This window comes from Metopolophium dirhodum, chromosome 7 (assembly GCF_019925205.1).
Source record: "Metopolophium dirhodum isolate CAU chromosome 7, ASM1992520v1, whole genome shotgun sequence".
Taxonomy (NCBI): Eukaryota; Metazoa; Arthropoda; class Insecta; order Hemiptera; family Aphididae; genus Metopolophium; species Metopolophium dirhodum.
Window position 1 is genome coordinate 6096127 of NC_083566.1, and position 23022 is coordinate 6119148.

At 28.5% G+C, this 23022-nt stretch overlaps 2 protein-coding genes across 5 annotated transcripts; both read right to left on the reverse strand.

Annotated features, from left to right (window-relative positions):
• Nucleotides 1-953: 953 nt before the first annotated feature.
• Nucleotides 954-15560, reverse strand: LOC132949023 (intraflagellar transport protein 80 homolog). Of its 3 annotated transcripts, none has more exons than XM_061019771.1 (15): nt 14501-15560; nt 12545-12714; nt 12363-12473; nt 11222-11400; nt 8816-8905; nt 8245-8382; nt 7481-7605; nt 7147-7392; nt 5715-5878; nt 5446-5634; nt 5197-5344; nt 3364-3658; nt 2426-2565; nt 1487-1607; nt 954-1392 (listed from the first exon to the last, which is right to left on the reverse strand). In XM_061019771.1, exons 1-15 carry the CDS (start codon nt 14590-14592, stop codon nt 1336-1338), a joined length of 2265 nt encoding a protein of 754 aa, XP_060875754.1. In that variant the 5' UTR covers nt 14593-15560; the 3' UTR covers nt 954-1335. The 3 variants fall into 3 exon arrangements, with proteins under 3 accessions (XP_060875754.1, XP_060875753.1, XP_060875755.1); XM_061019770.1 differs by having other exon boundaries at nt 7147-7395; XM_061019772.1 differs by lacking the exon at nt 954-1392 and adding an exon at nt 2287-2368 and having other exon boundaries at nt 1543-1607; nt 7147-7395.
• A 148-nt stretch (nt 15561-15708) lies between these two features.
• Nucleotides 15709-20641, reverse strand: LOC132949024 (lysine--tRNA ligase). Of its 2 annotated transcripts, XM_061019773.1 has the most exons (10): nt 20262-20407; nt 19955-20096; nt 19276-19417; nt 19049-19214; nt 17849-18375; nt 17623-17785; nt 17291-17556; nt 17009-17221; nt 16651-16794; nt 15709-15857 (listed from the first exon to the last, which is right to left on the reverse strand). In XM_061019773.1, exons 2-10 carry the CDS (start codon nt 20032-20034, stop codon nt 15771-15773), a joined length of 1788 nt encoding a protein of 595 aa, XP_060875756.1. In that variant the 5' UTR covers nt 20035-20096; nt 20262-20407; the 3' UTR covers nt 15709-15770. The 2 variants fall into 2 exon arrangements, with proteins under 2 accessions (XP_060875756.1, XP_060875757.1); XM_061019774.1 differs by lacking the exon at nt 19955-20096 and having other exon boundaries at nt 20262-20641.
• Nucleotides 20642-23022: the final 2381 nt, after the last annotated feature.

A 23022-nucleotide genomic window follows, 5' to 3' on the forward strand; every position in this document is an offset into this window, starting at 1 on the left:
ATAGGTATATTATTTTAAGTTTTGCATGTTTTTATTTTAAGATGTTTTTTTAGTTCAAAAGACCCTGAATACCACAGGAGCACTATTTCGTTCAACCAGGCCCTGTAGTCTATTATCCATACTTATCCGTGATCGAAATTAATGTATTATATTGTATAAATAGCGTACTGTCAGAAATGTATTGTCAAAAAAATTGTGGGTACCTACCTATCCCCGCGTGGGGGGAATAATCTACTACCTACCAACACCTTCACATTTAGCCGTATAGGTAGATTCCAATAATAAAAACTTTATAAATTATCATAAAAAAAAAATGTTTGGACGTAAAATTTAAATCTACAAAATATATTTATTACTTATATTACAGGCTGTATCATACATACTGCAGGACACTTATTATAATGTTATAATACGTCTAACACCAGAATGAATTCATATTTGCATTCAATTTTACTAAAATAATCAGTATTTTTTGGTAAAAGTATGAGCTACTTGTATGAAAGACCTTATAAGTGTCCAAGCCTTAGCTATACAAATTTAATAACTTATACATTTTGAACTACAAATTAATAATTGTGGTTTTGTCAAGATTTGAACTTTAAATGTTTATAAAAAATAATCTTGCCTATATGTATTGTTAATATTTTTAAATAGCCATAATAAAAACTTAAGATGAACCTTGACACCTTGTATTACATATTTAAGCTTTTTGTCCAAACGAATAATTATTTATTGATGTTTTTAGAAAACAACTAAAATTAATCAAATAAAATCCAAGCGAAGACGGTTTAATCAGGGTTACCAAACAATTTTGGCAACATTTCATTTATTTTTGTTTTTATGATTATTTTTAAAAATACTGAGAATTTTCAATTTCAACCTCCCAAAAGTACGAATTACATCCAATTTGCTTTCAAAAACATCCATTAATGTTTATATGATTAGAGCGTTTTTCTACTAGAAAAGTTGAGAAGTTGAAGTTGTACAAAAATTTTCAAATACCTCACCTAAATGTCTGCAATTATTAGACTGGAAAAATTAAAAATTAAATTGTAATTAATTTTCAAGCCCCCTCCCCATATAAAAAAATCTTGCGTACGCCACAGTTGACACTTAAGCTAAACTTTTATACCACTGCGGCACTGCAATTTCACTCAGTTGTACGTCTTAAAAAATGTTATTCAACATGAATAAAGATGGAAAATGTTAATAATTATCCACATTTAAAGATATTTAAGGTTTTAATAAGATATAATAATGCAGGACGAAAAGGTAATTTGTACATTCATATTTTATACATCATAGAATAAGTAGGTATTTTAAACTTTACGAATGTTATTTTTCGTTTTCAATTTCAATTTCTTTCAAGACTTCTTCATTATCAATTTCTATCTGAAAAAAGATAATTAAAAAACATTATGATTATCATGAATATAATATATTATTACGTATTTTGTATATTATGTTTAAATCAAGTATCTCATACATTTGAGTATTTTAAAAACTTATCATTTGTTTCTTCTTTTTTGTAAAAATCTAAATAATTTCTCCGTTTATAAATAACCGTGTTTAGGTATTTCTTATGTTTTATTGCTAATTCCAAAGCTCTAAAACAATATTATAAAAACAAATCAATTAACGAAATTGTTTACATTCGTGAATATATTTTTCACATAACCCATATTTTATCAAATTATTATTATTTAATATTATGTAGGCATTCATTAATTAAGTTAGTGAAATATTGTTCAATAAACAATATATTAACTGGCAGAAATAAAGATTCACAGTACAAAAATAATACAAAATAGCATTTAAAATTAAAAGAACATGAGTGGTACTGAACGCTGGTTAGATAAGTTGTTGAGATATTAATTAGACACCAATGCAGACGAAACAGTAATACTTTGTGCCAGAAATTACCCTAATGAATCCCGAGTAGTTTATGAGTTATAAGTATTTAAAGTTTAGACAAGCGGAGTCGTGAAAAAACATTTTTCGGGGTAACCCCATACCAATCCACTCCACCCATCTAAACTTTAAATACTTATAACTCATAAACTACTCGACCTAAATTCGATTTTTATGTATCAAAGTACTTAGAAAAATATTCTGCTTTGGAATATGAAATTAAAACTCTATGCTGTCGTTCAAAAAAGTAAAAAACTTAAAAAATTATATGGATAAAAATATTTTTTTTAAAAACGTTGTTTTTTAACAACTTGAAACTATGTAAAAAAATATTTTCAAAAACATTAGTACTTTTTGAGATAATGAGTGTCTTACGCTTAATGAATCACCCTGAATATACAATCGCATCCCAAATTTTCAATCGATCATTCTCCGTATGATATAACATGACGTGTACCTGTACACCTTACTATACTTAATATTTAATACTTAATCAATGTGTTGGCTTACGCACCTACTCCAGTTATGTATATGTACGTTAAACATGATAGCTTTAAATGTGGATCCGTTTCTCAGCAAAATGGATTCGGCTTCTGATATTTTTCCAGATAGCAGAGCTAGTGATGACTCCTGTACTGTTCTGTCAGATATTGTCTGAGACAAAAAATAAAAATAAAAATTATAAAAACTTCGATGAAAAATTATGTGTGTCATATCAGTGGCGTGTATAGGGGGGAGCCCCCCTTGGCCGGAGCCCAGAGTGAAATTGCAGGTTCAATTATAACATTGCATGCATACTTACACTTTTTACAGTTTTTCAAAATTATATAGGTTGATTAAAAACGTTTTTGAGGAACCAACAAGGAAATGTTAGATTGTCAAGACTTGCTTTGATGACTTTGATATTCAACTCATTGTAATATAACGTAATACACAGATGAAATTGTCAATATTTTTTTTTCAAATATAAAAATAAATTTTACATAATAATTATAAAATAAAATTGTACAATCTTTATTTGTATTGTTTATGTCATAATTATTATAAATAATTATAGCCGGCCTAAATAATTCATAGTTATGCCTTTGTTAGTGCTATGATCAATTGGCCCACAGTGAAAATAATTCGTATATACGCCACTGATTATTATACGTAGGTGTATACAATACACAGGTATGCAAAAACGACAGTGCACTATCATACATAAGTTTTAAACATTTAAACGCCTTAATTTGTTTGAAGATTCTTTATAAAAATAAACAAATCACTGTAGTTTGTTTCTGTAGGTTGCTATAAAACTGAGTGGTTACTGCAATTACTACTGATGTATTGGGAACCCATGAGAATTGACATTATATCCTATAGGTATATATGCGTACACTATGCATTATTTGTTATCATAATACACTGTATAATATGTATAGTGATCAATATCTAAATATCTATCAATGCCTTTATGTGTTGAATAAATGTTGCTCGCTCGATCTGCCCGATGGCAAGAAAACACTCTTCGGCAGTGTCCAGCTGTTTAGCCAACACAGCAGAACCGGCCAGAAGTGCCCACATCGCTTCATTTTTCATGTCTCGGCAAACGGTTCGACATTCCATCCATTTACTCGAACCGATGTAATTCTTCAGAGCTTCCAGGTAAGGGGACACCTGCACAAATACCTTGACGCCGTCTGTGTTGATCAAACTCACCATATTGTCTTCGTATAACTCGATATTTAACTTGTTACCGTAAAAACTGTGTGTGTTTAACGAAAACCCCCCAAAAAATTGAAAGATATTTATAAAAATGTCAATCATACAACAATAATTTTGATAAAAGTTAAATTATTCATTTTCATTAAGGAATATTCAAATATGGAATAAACAAAAAGTGCAGGAGAAACAAGCGGTGACTGCTGAGACGCATCCTAGTGTACAGAAATACAAGGGCGTCCGTAAGAACTTATCGAGGAGGAAGCAAAATATTTAAATTTTTCAATTTTTTCTTTCATTATCCGATAAAGTATTGTTTTTGACATTTTTTTTTTATGTTAGTAGGAAATACGAAAATTATTTATGAATTATATGTAGATACTAGATAGTTAGTTAAAAAAGTGTCCATACAGTATCCATATTAAAAAAAAAACCATAGCACGCTATTTGATATTTTTCCTCTAGAAGGAAAATCTATGAATCATATAAATATGTTTTTTTAATAAGTAACAATGACAACAAAATTGTTTGGAAAAATAAAATATCTGTATTCTGTACCCAGCCCAAAAATATAAATATGTTAAATTAATCTTACAGCATTAATTTTAATTCATGATATGTAATTTTAAATTAATAAATAAATTTTTTTTTAATAAATAAAATGTAACCATTGATTTGATAATTTTAGGTTATTTATAAAATTTAATAATTCTAGATTCTATAAAATAAATAATATCTAATCAATAGATTAATTTTAGACAATAAAAATATCAATCTATGAACATTTATTTTTTTTATTAAACTTGGCTCTATACCATTATTACATGCCAGTAATCTCTATAAAAACAGCTTTCTTAGATCTGACATTCATAATAAGGTGTAATAAAAATCACTCGGTAAAAAAAAAATGTTTTTTATTCTTAATTTGAAAAATATTTATCTTGTGTTATTTTATATTTATTTAATCAGAAAAGCCAAAAGAAGGGTGACTGGTGCTATTTGCCTCCCTCCTGCGGACGCTCTTGCCTCTCTCTACACTGTGGACTGCAGGGTGATTAATTCGACAGTCCATGCTCATTGTCTTGAAAATTTTTTAAATAATTTCCATTTTTTACTATTTTCCGTTATAATTTTTAAGTTTTTCTTTTGAATGATAACATACTTTTAAATTTCATATCCCAAATCAGAATATTGCTCTGAGAATTTCAAACCAATAGTGTTAAATGTTACCAATAGTTCTAATAATTTTAACTTTGGATAAGCCCAATGAAGTATAGGTACCCCAAAAATGTTTGTTCATTAGGTACTCTACTAATAATAACGTAAACTAAACATTAAAATTTGTTTTTAAGTACCAAAATTATAAATATTGAAAATATGAAAACAAAAAAGTAAGTTTCATCAAAAAAAATTAAAAACTCAAAATTAAGTAAAATATAATTTCAAAACTTTAATATTCTTCATCTACACAATGAGTATGTTAACTTAAAAGAATCTCTCAGTTTTTATAACTATTATATATGGACATATGGTATCATAGCGAACGATAGGTAACGGATAAAGAAGATATAGGTAATATACCTCAAATCACTTTTTTCTAGCGACTTCCGCACAAGGATTTGATCGTTCAGTAAAAGTAGAGGGTCGTACCACACTATTAGATTTGTATATTGCAACGCAGCCAGTGATTCTGTTTGACTGTTCCAGCACATGCTATGAAACATGGAACCTATATATGGAAATATGGATCACAAAAATATTATATAATTTAGTAATTTCTATTTAGAATGTATACGTTTACAGTGTACATATTATATCAGTAATTTATACCAAGTTTGTATGTCTTAGCACCGTCTTTATGCCCTATATGGACGATAAATATGTTCATGCTTAAATCAATCAACGCCAAAAAACGTTTATCTTGGATTTTGGTGGTCATCAACTGTACATCAGTAACTCCAAATCCGTGTTTAATTGTGGGCAATACACTTAACGGTGATATTTCAAATACGTGTATCACTAAACAGAAAAACGAATTAATTTTATTGGGACGTATGAAATATGTACTGTCACTCTCAGAATGTAATATTAGTTGTCACTTTTGTCATTTAGTTGATCTCTTACGGCCAATATATGATCAGATATGGATACGTGATTCTTTTGAACTATGTCACATTGCATATTCGGCCATTTAGGAGACGAAACCAATTTACAGTCAAATGTGTAAATGTCGACTCGACTTATCGATAATATAGCAAAATACCTACATACATGATTAAAAAAATAAATAAATTTACCTGCCATTTTCGAACAAATTATTTTTATTTTTTTAATTTATAAAAACAATATACATATATTTTATTGTACAGTGTACATTTATTGATTAATTCAGCATTTAAAAAAAACAAATAAGTGTTCAGATGATACAAATTATTATTCCATATTATTTATTAATAAAATATTGTACTTATAAGTACCTACAGTGGCGTCAGCAGGGGGAGGGGGATAACGGGGCGTATTATTATATACGTTCATAGTCTTACCGGAATGAATTCATTTTTGAAAAAACATTGTACTTGCATACCAATTTTCCTAAAATTATCAGTTATATTTTGGTAAAAGTATGAACTATTTGTAAGAAGGACCTTGTATTCAATTTTCAAGCCTTAGCTAAGCCTATAAAAATTTAATATTTTATAAATTTTAAACTACATATTTATCATGGATTTGGCAAAATTTGAACTTTAATTGCTTATAAATAATAATCGTGCTTATGTATCGTTAGTATTTTTGAATAGCTATAATAAAAACTTATGAGGAACCTTGCATTAATTTTTCAAGCTTTTTGACCAGATGAATAATTTTTTATTGGTATTTTTAGAAAAAAAACGAATGAAATACAATCCAAGTGAAGACGGTCTAGATTATACACCACCAAGGTTACCAAACAATTTTAACAAATTATCATTTATTTATTTTATTTTTCCCGATTATCTTAAAAAGTACAAATAATTTTCCATTTCGACTTTCCAAAAGTACCAACTAGATCCAAATTACTACTAAAAACCCCCATCGAAGTTTATGATCAGAGCATTTTTTCTACTAGAAAACTTGTACAAACATTTTCATATACCTGACCTAAACGTCTAAAATTAGAATGGATAAAATAAAAATAAAATTGCAATTCATTTTCAAGCCCCCCCCCCTCTCTTCATTGAAAAATACTGCGTACGTCACACTGCTTAAAACGGTCAAAGGAGCATAATGCCTATAGACGAGTCTTAAAGTACCTATACTTAAAAAATTCTTAAAAACAGAATTTGAATATTGAATAAATATGTACATATGTCCAGTACGGAGAGGTGAAAATGCTTGGTGAATCAGCCAGTAGTCAGTACCTACCATTATAGAAAAATCATTGTGATTTATTCTCGTAGAACTATGTATACTGTATGTCTGTATACTATAACTACTAACTATATAAGTAGGTATATAATGTATATTATAATGATATTGGTTGTTTGTATTTACTTTTCAGTCAAAATTATCATAAACACGTTCGTGTCTTTTAAATTGATAATTTGCGGAGTGTTTAGATTGGGCATCTGATAAACAAAACATTGAGTGCAAGTAGTGACTATTAAATGATTGTATTCCATAGCTACGTGGACGATACGTTCGGGGAAATCGAGGTTTTCTTTGGTTTCGTTTAATACGTCCTTCACGGTCATTGTTTTCCGCGACGTGATCAAACAATGAAAATTCCGTCTCGAAATACTTCTGAAACATTAATATTATATACTATATACAGGTACGATATAACTTACTGAGAACATAACATTTCTAATCTTTATAATATTCCAACCTTTCGACCAAAGTAGAAATCATTAGTCTTCCATTAGCGCACACAGCAGCTACTTGAGTACTATCCGGTGACCAACAAAGCGAACAAATGCTTCCACAATCAACGTAATCAGTCGACAGGACTATCTGTAGAATAATTTAGTAATTAAAATTATTATAATTTATTATAAGACAAATACATTTTTATGAATATTTGTATCACACATTTGATTTATATATATAAATACATTTATTTTAACTTTTAACAACATAATATTTTTCATTATACAAAATTTTCAGTTAAAAAATTGAACGTATTGAATGCCTGGATCGATCACTCAAAACCCAATAAATAATAATGTTATAATAATATTATAGTATTATAGTATCTAATATTACATAAACATTTGTTTAATCAATAATTAAAAAATGATAAGGATAATTATTTAAATTAAAAGGTAAAAAATTACAAGGATAAAGTATATATAAAGATATAATTTATTAATAAAAACGTTGTTTTGTAATGACTTTAAACCATGTAAAAAAATATTTTCAAAAACATTAATACTTTTTTGAATAATGAGCGTCCTACATTCAATTAATCACCCAGAATAGACCCTAGCTATGATGTGACCTCTTCAGTCTATATTTTCAAACTGGATCCGCCCCTGTGTATCGAGTACCCATACATAGATTATAGATATTGATTATATTGATTTATTCCTATTAAATAATTACTTATACTACTTATATTCGCTATTATATAATTAGAAAAATAATACTCACTCCGTATTGATTACAAAGTAGAATTTTGTTGTAACAACTAACAACTAGCAAATTTCCATCAGACTTCCAACAATGAGATGTTACTGGATGTGTGAGTTTTTCACTCACAAATACAGAATTTCCGTATGAATCCCAAATCTATTAAATAATACATATTATTATAATAGATAATAATACATAATTATTATTATAGGCTGCAAATAAGGTCGATAATATGTTTCCATGTTGGAATAAGCAAATAAAAAAATAAATGTCTCTATAAAATATAAATACAATAAAACAATTAAAATAGGTTTTTTACACTCAATAAAATAAGCAATTTTAATTCCGGTACAACAATAGTCAAGTACCCACATATAAGTTCAAATTTTAATATAAATTATTAAAACGACATTTTTTAACGGCATTCACGTTGAACTTTTTGACATTTGACAACGAAAGAAACTCTATAAACTATAGAATTGAATTATGTTGTTGTGTACTTATGTATACCTATTATTACACAACTAAAACTTAAAACTATTTATTTTATGAATTACATATTAAATACATACTACTTATATATATATACCTTATAATAACAATCTTCGCCTCCCGATGCAATCAAATCGTTGGCTCTACACCACGAAACTTTGAGTATAAGATCACTATGGCCTCTAATCTAAATACATAATTAGGTAGGTATATAAATTTATATATATAATATATATATATATATTTATATAATTTATAATATCATTGACTATTCAGTAGGTATATATAACATTGAACATATAAAATGAACTCGTGAATGGGTGTTGTAACTTATAGGCACTGTCACATACTCACATACGCTGACTTAAAGGTGTATGAGATGTACTAACGACATTTTTATTTTTAGCTTACCACCGATTAACTTTAACTTGTAAACATTATTATTTATTTACCCTTCCAAAACCCAGGAAGCAGATTCAAAAGCAAAAATGTATAGGCTACAATATAATAAGTCCATCATTATTCAGTACAGACATTGTTTTGTTTAAAAATGGTATGAGACTAAAGTAGCCAGTAGGAATCAACTATAAATCCCCTCTCACCTCAGACTAGTGATGGGCAAAGTCCCGGGAATATTTCCAACACCGGGAATTTCCCCGGAATATAATAAGTTTTTAAATGTTGATCATAGGTTTCAGTTTTAAATTAAGTTTATGATTGTAAATTATCCAAATGTCAGCTCTTTATTGATATTATGTCAGTTTAGATATTTATTCTTTAAAAAAAAGTTATTAAGTAACTATAAAAATATGTGCAATGATCACAAAAATAAACGATCCAACTTTCATTTATATATGTTGGAAAAATAAAAATAAACATACTGAAATTGAAATACTGAATAACATAAAAATAATAATTTTTTTTATTTTTAAAGAAATTTCCCAAGAGGTTGGGGAATATTCCGGAAATATTCCCTGTTTCTGAGAATATTTCTCGGGGAATATTCCTTATACCACACAGTGGCGTGGAGAACTAAAAATTGTCCAGGGGTAAGTGACAAATATCCCAAGTATTAATGCATGATAATGTATTAATATAATATAACTAATTAGATTTCAGATCGTTATTCTATATCTATTGAGTATATCATATTACATTTACTAGGGGACCTACCGGTTAGCACCCCTCTATTTAAAAAAAATCTCGGAGGCAATTTCCTCTGAAATTACCGTTCACCAGACCATTAATAGCACATCACTACCTCAGATCATCAATAATCATTGACACAACTAGAAACGTACACAGGGGACATGTGCATACCCAAGTTTAAAATGTTCTTCCCCAAAAATAAAAAGCTTTATAGCTAATATTATATTTATTAAGAAAAAATTCTCAATAAATACAAAAATGTTGTACTATATACTATTTAATTGGTATCTACCTAATACCTATATAGTATATACGGTATATTGAGGAATATCATAGATACTTTGCTATTATATGTTCCCAGCTTTAAGATAATATTATGAAATAATCTTTAGTTTATTTAATGTTCTATGTAACAACTAACAGGTCACAGATACATAGTAAGTAAAAATAATCATAATAATATTATATTATAGATTGGCGAAGTATAACTTTGAACACAGGGTAACGAAATTTGTCTTTATCAAGTCGACAGTTAGATTGTGTTGTTCAACATTTTATTACGGTTTTTATTTTAATGAAAATTAAATACTTTAATGTGTAGGTGTTGGAACGGTTTGAAGTAAATATGAGACACGTTTAATCAACGACACGATTTTACTGAGTACTTACAAAAATGACAATCGTAGTTACTAGTTACAATTAATAATGCGCGTTAGTTCGTCGGCGACGGTCTCGCGAAAGCTGATCCCACCGCCGCCGCTGGCCGGGCCGGTTGGCGGTAACGATCTCGTTATCGCAACGTCCGCGACAAATGTTTTTGTTAGGTACTACAAATATTATCTATTACCTACCTGTATATTCTATAATAATTAATAATATTAAACAAATAATAAGACCTATAGTACCTATGGTATTATTAGGAAACACAAAATGCTTAAAAAGAAATTTACGACCTAGCCATCATCTAGGTCTTTCAGTTTAAAACTGTTTTACTTCTAGTTACAGCAAAAATAATTGTAATGGGTTTATTGGTTTGGACAATCGAGAGAGGAGAGGTGGACCACGGCATCCTGAAGTCTGAACTAGCAGTAATTTAAATTTTAAATATACCAATATAATTTACTAAATATGTTAAAATAGTTGTGATAGTTTCATTTTCTTAATTTGTAACTGTTTCACTCATATTAAAACAAACCTAGTACATTTTAAATTATTGTTTATATATTATATGGAATTTGAAAGGTCTAGGAATTATTTACAATCTGTGCACCCCCAAAAATATTGGTCTAGTTGCACTAAGCCAATAATCAAATCCAGAGTTCATCTATATATTTATAGATACTTATGAACATACTCTAATTGTTTTTATGTTCGCTTTTAATGATTTAATACAAAGCGTATCATGTTGAGTATACACAATTTTAGATGAGTCGGAATTCCAGTCAGCCGACAATATTGGCTCAGCATTTACGATCAACTTTGTTCTCAACATTCCGATACGAGACCATATCTTTATAGATCCGTCCTCGCCAGCTGTAAGTTATAACAATAAATTATACAAATATACAATTATAAGTAGGTATAATTAATTCTTTGATGTACCTATATGGCTATAATATTATAATAAAATCTAATAGACTACCAAACTATTGGAGATATCGGGGTTTGTTGGTTAGGTTCGCATTAATATTAATATTTATCATTCAAAAGTTTGATACTTATGTTAGAATATATATAAGTATATTATAAGTATAACTATACAGCATTTGATTCGTGTTTTTAAATCAAGTAGGTATCTACCTAAATTAATTAACAGGCAATATGATGTTTTATGTAATATTTTTAGAAAAAAAAAATAATAATTTAAATATTCTAAAAAATATTTATATATAACTGTTAGGTATTTCAAAGCATATTATTTTTTAACACGTTTCTATACCTATACGGCTATAAATAAAATATTTTTATTTTTGAGCGATGACAAATTTTAAGAGTTTTACGTTTGTATATAAGACTAAAAAAATAAATCTAAAGAAACCATACAGTTCAGATTGCTTCTATAAAATGCATAAAATAGCCAAATGTATAGTATGGACATTGGACACCCATCAATCATCAAAATGAGGATACAAGTTTAAACAACTAAAAATTTGTTAATTTTCAAGAGGTCCCCTACTCTGCATAAAAATTTGACTAGGTCTGATTTAAAACGTATTATAACTTTAACTACTTATATGAAATAAAAATAGGTACATAAAATATTTTGATACGTTTTTTTTTAATAGGCTTAAGCAGTAAGGCTATCAAAATATTCCTATATATATATATAGTACCTATATGTCCTGTACAGGGCCGGCCCTAATGATTTTTCATACGTATGCAAGACTTAATTTTGCCGCCCCTGGGATCTAATCATTTTCAATTTTGACCTCCCAAAAGTACTAAAAGCTTAATTCATGATAAAGCCATGTAGTGTTTTTAAGTATTATACTAGCCTGTTAATAAAGTTGAACCATCAGGACTCCATTTCCCGACCGTTGCGTTACCTTCATGCGCGTCTACGGTTTTATCGATTTTAGTGATTTTGCTCATTAAATGTAACTTGCCTATAGCAAAACAATATATAACATAAATGATAGAAATCCTTATATAACTTTCCATTTTATTATCAGCATACCATTTGATGAAGTTATGAGGATTTGTTCAATCCCTGCCGTCTTGTTTGTGAGTCTCTGAGTACTAGATAACATATGCAAATCTATAGGATACGATGATTCGTCAGAAAGATCGCACAACTTTATATTTTCTTTTGTGGCTTGGCTCCATTTTGATAATGTTGAGTCGCTTCTAAGTTGTATAATCGAAAGTGTGTAAATTATAAAAGTAAAGAAACATTATAAAGGCACCCAATGAGTAGGTAGGTACCTGGTACCTATATAACATAGGCACTAATACCTATTAGGTGATATACAATAGTACAATACCTATTACCTATACAGGGTGTTTTTGAAATGAATGAGGCAACTAGTATATGCGTACTCACTACTCATTGTGATGGCCCAATGAAGATATTTTTGAAATTTTTTTTCCTTTTTTTAAAATCCAGGTTTATACTTTATTCATATTATTTTTAAAACATTATCTTAAATGTAAAAATAAATATTCTAGTTGTATTTTTGCAAAATTATCATACAAATCAAGGTGTTACATCGTTTTTGCGCTTGTCGCGCACGTTTTTTACGCTCCAACTGCACTGGTGCGTTTAATCATAATTAAATACACTTTGTTTTGAAAATCATTTATTATCAACGAAAGTTATTCGATGTGACCCTCGTTAACTTTGATGTACTTTTCTATTCGACGCTATAATGAACTCTCAGTTTTTCCAACAAATTTGATGTTTAATGTGTTACGGGTAAAGTACTAAAGTACAAAATACGGTTAGAGTTCGCATTATCCGGGTAATGTAAACACTACCTGTACCTATTGGATAAAGTCAAAATACTATTTATAAAACATTTATTTCGTACATTACTTGGGTATTTTACGCATTATCTGTACGACTGAGTTTTAGAAGTTGTAGCCACAAAAAAATCTTTGCGTGAAATAGCTAATGTACAATCTTTTTCCGGTGGTCAAAGTTTTAAGAAATGTCTATGTAAAACTAAATGCTTAACAAATAAATGTAAATGCAAATCCGGGGGAATACTTTGTAATTATAAATGTCATCCGAACTAAAATAGTTCTAATTAATAATTGTATTTCATCTTTAAATAGTAAACTTGTTCAAGTATATAATTAATAGTTTAATAGTAATAATAATAAATAATTTGTTTTTGCTACTAGAAAGACTGTGTAATTGAACCATTTTAAGTGTTTAATGCGTCGGTCATGTTGTACCGACGATATCAGTCTACGATTATAGTAATACGAATACAAGGTGTATCCAATACACCTTGTACGAATACTTGATCCACAGCACACCGGATAATGTATAAATTGATTGGATAATACATATTCTTTAAGGTGGATAATGTCATTGATTAAGTACTTAATCTTTACTTAATCAATGATAATGTATAGGTACGTTACACTGTTCATATGGATAAGGTTCACATTATCCGGGTAATATGTACATTAACCGTTTTTGGACCTTACCCGTAACACATATACTAGTGACCCCATCCATTTCAGAGTTGAGCGTTGGTCGGAAATCCAGGAAAAATATTTACGCCTATATTAACGTTATTTTTTCAATAAAATAATTTTGTTATTATTGGCCTAACATTCTACAGATAATTCAAGGGGAATTTCCACGAGCTTAAATTAAATGGACGAATGTATACCTAATCTTTAAATGCATAATTATATATTATATTGTAATTTTTAAATGTATGTAAGTGGCCTAGAGACCTACTAAAATAAAAAATAAAAAAAAAAACCACGACATCTAAAATGTACTCGGTCGGGTGATGCTGCTGAGTGCCTGCCCAAAAATGTCAAATTCTGCTACTTATACTATATTAAATATCCTATTTGCTCATTGTACATAACGTTGTATAGATTGTAAATTACTTAAATGAATAAAAAAAAAAAAAAAAATGTGTGTAGGTAACTTTAATCTTTATCAAACCTTCCGATTATAATTTCATCGTTTCCAGTCCAACCAATACAAACAACAGATTGATCCACAGAATCTTTCAATATTGTTGATTTGAAACGCATTTTTAACTCAACAAACGAAAATAAACTACTCGTATGATAACTGATAAGTAAATAATATTTATTTGTTTAAAATATAGTACCTTATGTTATATTTAATGTACTTATACAAAATATTATGTTTACAACAAAAACCATAAACAGAAATTATAAAACACCAGTAACATCTTTGTTCAAAACTATTCCGAAATTACATATTATGATGGCCATCACCCCATCAAATACAAAAAAAAATATTTTCTTGAATACGGTTACACATGGTAATAGGTATTGATGATTAATAATTTGTTTGTACACACATTTCCATGGCAACGACTTTTAGCCATAGCCCATGGGTACAACTACTGTGCAAACTGCCAAGGGGCAAGGGCAGACTATTGAACATTTGTATCCAATACTTTAGTATAGTCCCAATATCAACTCAAATATGTAAAACACAGCTATTTATAAAACAAATCTAACCATTTATTTTATTGTATATAATCTAACAATCTCAAAAATTGAACTGGAAACAATTATCCGGACCAGCTTATTGAAAATATTCAAACAGTGATGATGAAACAATATTCAGACATATTGAATAATACCAAGGAAAAAAGGGATACATACTGAAAATTAGTTAATTAATTTCAAACTTACATCCACTTTTTTAAGTTTTTGGTTATTATTATTATCATACTTAATTATATATATATATATCAAAACCAGATTGTCAAAAATCTTATGGATTTATTTCTATATAAATTAAGCTTTTCCAGTTATCATGGACACATTGTATATCGGATACAGCAGCGTCATATAATATTTTTTGTTTTATACAAAACATTTTAAGAAGGCCTCTATTTTTGAGGAACACAATGCATATTTTGGCCAGAGTATCCTGTTATGCCAAAATTCCATACAACAGAATGTTAATATGCAAATGTTACGTGGTGCAATCAATTACTGTCAAAAGACACTTATTGCATATGTTTATTGAACTAAGTGAACAATTTATCTAGGTGGTATATAGGTACCTACCAACTATATCCAAATTATTTTTATGATTTTTTAAATTGTAGGTCACTTAGTTGTTTGATGCCATTTAATTTAAATTCACAATAAATAACATACATGTGATACTATTTGATAAATTAGCCATATATTGAAATTATTATAACTTAAGTTATATTACATAGTTCTTAAATTGTAGATTTTTCATCTTCATTCTTTTCTTCTTTATTTTTATTTGGATCATCTGGTTTCATTGCTGGGAAAAATAATACTTCCTAAAAATTACAAAAATGTAGGATTAATAATCAAAAAATTATAAATATTTTAATTGTATTAATAATTTTATATTGAAAACGCTAAAGCATATATTTCAACCCTAATATAATCTTTGAGCATAAAAAATATTATTTCATACATTTTTATTTTTATTTTTTTATTGATCTTAAGCCCAGTGACGAAGGCCATTAGCTGTTGAAGAGATTATGAACTGTGGTAGGTAAGGTGTTGTTACTGTTGTTACGGTAGGTAAGCAAACATGTGTATGTGTGACAAGGTTTTTACTACTACGAACACGGGTGGTCACCCATCCAGGAATTAGTAGCAGCAGGGGTTACTTACGATAGTCGCATTGCGCACTGCACCAAGCCACACATTTTAATTTGTTTATTAACAAAAATCAATAGTTAAAAATTGTAAAATTTCAAATTGGCTATAAATAAATATGAAGTTATTAATTTACAAAAAGTTACTTTCTTATACTTCATATACCTAGATAATATTAAAATAAAAATAAAATAGATAATAAAACCAAAATTAATAAAGTAGATAAATTAAAAAAAAAAGCTTTGTACGGAAAAGTACATTATCAGATTGTAAATAAAAATAATATACAAAACGTCAAGTTGCTTAATGGGGTCAATATGGTCAATAATATCATGATTCAATCTTATTTTAATTTAAATTATTTATGAAAGAGAAAAAAAATTGTGCAGTTGTTTAACCTTTAGACAAAACTAATCGCCGAGTTAATCATTTTAAATAATTTCTTAACTCTAATATGCCACTTACTTTAATATTATTAGAATCTGTTAAGAACATGGTTAAACGATCAATACCGAGACCCCAACCAGCTGTAGGAGGTAAGCCATATTCTAATGATGTACAGAAGTTTTCATCTATCAATTGGGCTTCATCATCACCAGCTGCTTTATCCTAAATACAAAATTAACAAATATTATATTTTCAATTTATAAATGATAAAATAGTAACTAATATGTTAAATAAGTGATAATAATAATATTATTTAAGGTAATAAGTAATAACCCTTGTAGTTAAAGTTTTTGATATTAACAAAAAATATATTTATTTGAAAATTATAAAAACCATAATTTTTATTTAGTATTGATCACCAGATCACATCACTAACCTTTGCTTGTTGCTCAAACCGCTCTCTCTGAATCATAGGATCATTCAATTCTGTATAAGCATTGCATACTTCTTTTTTCATAACAAATAATTCAAATCGTTCTGTTAAACCAGGTATGGAACGGTGCCATTTAGCTAAAGGTGACATTACTTGTGGATGGTCACAAATAAATGTTGGGTTTATACATTTTTCTTCAAGAAATTCACCTACAAGCTAGAAAACATTGAACATTAGGTTTTACTATTCATATTTATACAATTTGTAATAAATTATAGTAGATACTTTATCTAATAGTCTGGCTGAAGTTCTAGGTGGCGGGCATTCAATTTCATGTTTTAAGCAAAGATTGTCAAGTAACTTATTTGCTTCAACTGTAGCTAGTTCGGTAGGATTAGGAAGCTTAACTGAAAGAATTTCTTCCAAGGCTGGGAACATGTACATCCTTTTAAATGGTGGAGTAAAGTCTATTTCTACTGCTTCAGTGTTGGCATCCACACCATCAGGATGATATTTTATTTTGTATGTGCCATAAATACTTTTTACAAGACCTACAATGATATTAAAATATCATTTAGTTTTATACTTTATTATTTTTATTCAATATCAAATAATACCAGATAAAAGATCTTCTGTAATTTGCATAAGATCATTGTAATCAGCATATGCCATATAAAATTCACATGTAGTGAATTCAGGATTGTGTGTCAAATCTATCGCTTCATTACGAAATTGTCTGCCAATTTCATACACACGGTCAATACCACCAACAACAAGCATCTATTATTTAGAGTAAACATAATTAATAGACATAATATAAATAAAATGTAGAATTATAATTACTTTATGATAAAGTTCTGGAGCCACTCTCATAAACAAATCCATATTCAAATCATTATGATGGGTGATAAATGGTTTTGCAGTTGCCCCACCAGCAATCATATTCATCATTGGAGTTTCAATTTCAAGGAATCCTAAATTGTCTAAGAACCGACGAACATAGGAAATCACTTTTGCTCTTACAATGAATTTGTTACGCACATGTTCATTGATGATCAAGTCTAAATAGCGTTGTCTATATCTAGTTTCCTTATCTTTTAGGCCGTAGTGCATATGAGGTAACATGTGTAAACATGGAGTCAGCAATTTTATGTTTTTAGGGAAGATTGACAATTCCCCTTTTTTTGTTTTGCCTGGACTACCCGTAACACCAATTATATCACCTCGCCGAATTTTTGATGTGTCTGAGAAGAAACTTTCTTCAGTAGTATACTGTTTAGCATTTGCCATCACTTGAATTTTAACACCTTCACCACGTAGATCATAAAAAATTAATTTAGGACCAGATTCACGAATAGCATGAACTCGACCTGAAACATAAATAACTAATAAGTTAATAATAATATTTTTTTATCATATTAGGTAGTAGATTACATTGACTTTCTAAAAGCTAATGTAGTAGCAAAATTGAATAACAAGTTATTTCTCATGACTAATTAAATAGGTATGATCACAACTTTGTAATACGCATACCATCCTTGCCATGTCTATCACATAGTTCTCCGCTTCAATAATATCCTATTGGCATTGCCAACCAAAAAAAATGTATGTTACATATATATTATATGTTATAAAGCTTTATCTGCACAGGACAATTACAGTTTATCAGTTAAGTAAAAACAATTATTAAAATTTAAGACTGAAGTGTATTACAATTTATAGTTTGTAACATTTTAAAGTGAAAATATATATAGTACTAAATAAATATAACTATTGTATGGTTTAAATAATTTAAATTAGATATAGATAATAATATATACCTGTTACATACTTATATTATGTATGTGTACCTACTACTTGTTATTTGTACTAAAGAAAAAATGATTATTAATTATTAAAATGTGCATAATTCTGTTAAAATAATAATGATTTTGAAGTAGGAGAGTATTTTGTGATTGACTCTGATTATGGTTGGATATTGATAGAGCAAATTTCTGAAATTATAACACAAATATAATTTATTTTTATAGTTATAAAACATACCTGCGACACTATATTTTTCATCATGTAAAATTTGAGTTTCAGCCAAAGAACTGAACTTTTCAATGAACTCTTCTAATGATATAGTTACATTGAATTTATGGGGATACGGTTCCTCACCATCCTTTTTCATTTGAGCAATGGTTTGTAGACGTAAACTGAAGAACTCCTATAATTTAGTTTTTTATTAATGAAACTTTTTAGGTATAATAATCTCAAAGTTATTTTACATTAGGACTAATGTCAGCAGATTTGGTAGCAGCAGACAAATCACTTTCTTTCTTCACTGCTGGCAATTTTTTCTGAACAGTCGCTTCTTTTTCCAATTTCTCCTTAGCTTTTTGTTCAGCTTTTAATCGTCGTTTGAGCTCACTAAACAAACATAATTTACAATGTACATAGATTAGATACTAATAGATAATTTAGCTGGATACAGAGTGAATGTAAATATTGTTTTCAAAATTAAATTAAATTAAATTATCAATCAATTGATAATAGTTGATATAATAGGTACCTAAATGTTATTCAATAATATTAATATACTGGTTTGATTTAATCATGATTAATTGTCATGTCTAGCAATAACACTTCATACAAAATTTAAAATGTATGATCTGTGAACCTATATATAATTTTATTGTTAATGTGTTTCTAACAAACTAAAAGTAAAATAAGTATGCATTTTAATTTAAATAAAAGCAAATCTACTAAATTCTTTTAAGCTGAACTGGTAATAACCCATGTATAATGATAAGAATTATTCCAGTAACATTATAATTAATGTCAATAAATTAGTTAAGTAATTAGAACTATAAAATGTAGATTATACGGGTTCGGTATTTATTTAATATATCAAAATTTTTGTATCATTCACTCCGATACCAGTTGCAGAATGAAATGTTACTATACCTCTGAGCCCAACAAGATGTATATATAAATTTTGTTTGGTATATAGATTTTTTAGCCCATTGACTTATAAATACATTCATTTTGTCAAATTATTAATTTTTTATCTTAATTTATTCAACAATGATTTCATCTCTGCCTAATCCTATTCAATTAATACAGTTTTAAAAGGGATAATATAATAGATAAAAGATAAATAAGTATTTTAGTCCAATACATGTCTACGTCACACATATTATTCCATGCTATGGAAACGTTCTTAAACAGAATTAGGTAGTAAAGAAGTAAAATTAGTAAAGTTCATACATACTTCTTAGACAATGGAGCATCGGAACCTTCCATTTTTAACTAGGTAATTAAAGAATTCAATATGTTACGAAATATGAATTATGATTATGATTATTAAAAATTTTAAATGTACAATCCAACTCCAAAGTAACTTAATCTTTAATCATAAAGTTAACTGTGAAGTGAGGTTATGTGTGTTGTGAATATATTTGCGGGGTAAAAAAAGAAATTCAAATTATCGATAGTTTGAAAAGTACTATTTATATAGTCAAAAATATTTCAAGTAAAGATATTTGTAGATCACGAAAGTCGAAAATAATTTACACTTGAATGTCTAGATGAACCGTGCTTAACCAAATATTTGTTGATGAATAAATGTTAGCGTCAAAACGTGTACATTACACATTACATTACTACAACATAATACATTTTAATTTACTTGTTTCGGAAATCGAAAGTAGCTGATTTAACACACACAGAATATATCGATCGATTTTCATAATAAATAATATTGATAACAATGATGATAACACTTATCATATTACTATGATTTTCCATGATTTAAGCATAGATAATAAAGATATGGATAGTATTACATAGATACTATTATATGTTCGTGGATAGGACATAATAGTCTTATCAGCGGTCTTCGAGGGGAACAATTGAGGCCAAATAAAGTATACCTAAAGCGAGTATCGACTATCAATCACGGCTTTGGATAAAGCCATAAAGGAGCCTCAATTGCCTTCCCCTCCGGGAACGCTGCCTCAAATATATTTAACATAGCCGTGGCCTATCCATATATCTATGGATTTAAGATACTATCCACGGACCACGGATTAATATATAATTGACTGGTAATGGCATGGTCGGCGGGGGTCGGGGGAAGACCACGAAAAGGTGTCAGATGGTGTCACTTAGCTGATAACAATACTGTTCTTGAAGTTTTCAGCGCTACCGGTGGTTTTATTTGACTTCACAATTTGTATCGTAGTCCATGTTTTATACAGAGGGCGTATGTAAACTCTAGGAACACTAGTTGGTACTTTGGGGGGGGGGGGGGGGGTCAAAAGTAAAAATTTCCCAGTAGTTTTCAAAAGCGACATGAAAAACAAAAGAAAAATTAAGGAAAAACGGTAATTTTTACGCAAAATCTGTTTTCGAGAAAATCGATTTTGGTTGTCGGTGAACTCAGAAACAAATTACCGTAGGTACATGAAATTTTGACTGAATGTTTATATTATCATTTTCTATACACGATAAAATTTTGAAAATAATTTGACTCTTTTTGAGCTGTTTAAGGACATTGTCAGTTTTCAATTTTTTTAGTTTTATTTTCTATAAATTTCAATAAAATTTTATTTGTTGTGTAAAAAACGTGAAATTTTAATATAAGGCTCCTGATATATATTTTTAAGATAGCAGTTGAAAAATATTAAAAATACATAGGCACAATTTTTTTTATAAGCATTTAAAGTTCGAAATTTGACAAAATTAATCAAATTTAAAATTTAATAATTATTTTGTAGTTGAAAATTTATAAAATGTTCAACTTTTATAGCTAAGGATTGGAAATTGAAAACAAGGCTCCACGTAAATAGGTTATATATAAATTACTTTATTCACAATAATATCATCAAATATACTTGTTAATATCATAGGCTGAAAGACCATTTTCGCTCAGAATCGTTTTTCTTATACAATGATATTTTATCATTGAATTCAAATTTAACAGTTAACACCATCCGCATTACAGTGACCCACTTGTAACCTACTATACAGCAGAGCGACATCCACTTACCCGTCTTACCCACCTTTTTAATATTATATAATTTCATTCAAAATTGAACTTAAAATAATAATAAAACAGTGTTTAAATATTTTTAGGTTTTAATAAAAAAAATATTTATAACAATAATACAACTTGAAATGGCATAATAATGTTAATGTTATATACATATTTAGTAGGTAGGTATAGCCAGTAGTTATACCAACCACGCGCTTACAGTTTTGTATCAATTTTAGATTCTTAGCGGAGTGAAGTTTGATTTTTGACAACATTTATCAAATTTAAAATGTAATAATTATTCTGTAGTTAAAAATTTATAAAATGTTCAACTTTCATAGCTAAGGATTGAAAATTTAAAACAAGGTTCCACGTAAATAGGTTATATATAAATTACTTTTTTTTCTTTTGATCTTAAGCCCGGCATCTATAGCTGTATTGGTTTTGTACGTTTTAATGTCAGTAGGAGGGGGGGAACACGTGTGTGTTGGGTTTCGCAGAATTTTTGATTGGGCACCTGTAGGTATCTGCCATGCCCGGGTGGGGGATGGCGGCACTTGTTCTCCGGACACCGTGACTTGCCCGAAGAAAAATGCCGCCCGTGACCAAGAAATAAATTACTTTATTCACAGTAATATCATCAAATATACTTGGTAATATCATAGGCTGACTGACCATTTTCGCTCAGAATCGTTATTCTTAGACAATGATATTATATCATTGAATTCAAATTTAACACATCCATTATACTTTGAGTCATTGATTCTCTAGACACCTAATGTACGACATTACGACTGGCAGAGCGTTACCCACTTTCCCGCTTTTTAAATGTGGTTATTAAATATTAACAAGTAATAAATATTGACTAGTGAACTGATTTTATTTTATAAATAATGCTAAATATTCAATTTCTAAAGTGATTTCTGGTTGGAAAACTTACTATAAATGAAAATAATATTTATATTATAGTATAATATCTTAAATTTGGAGATCAATT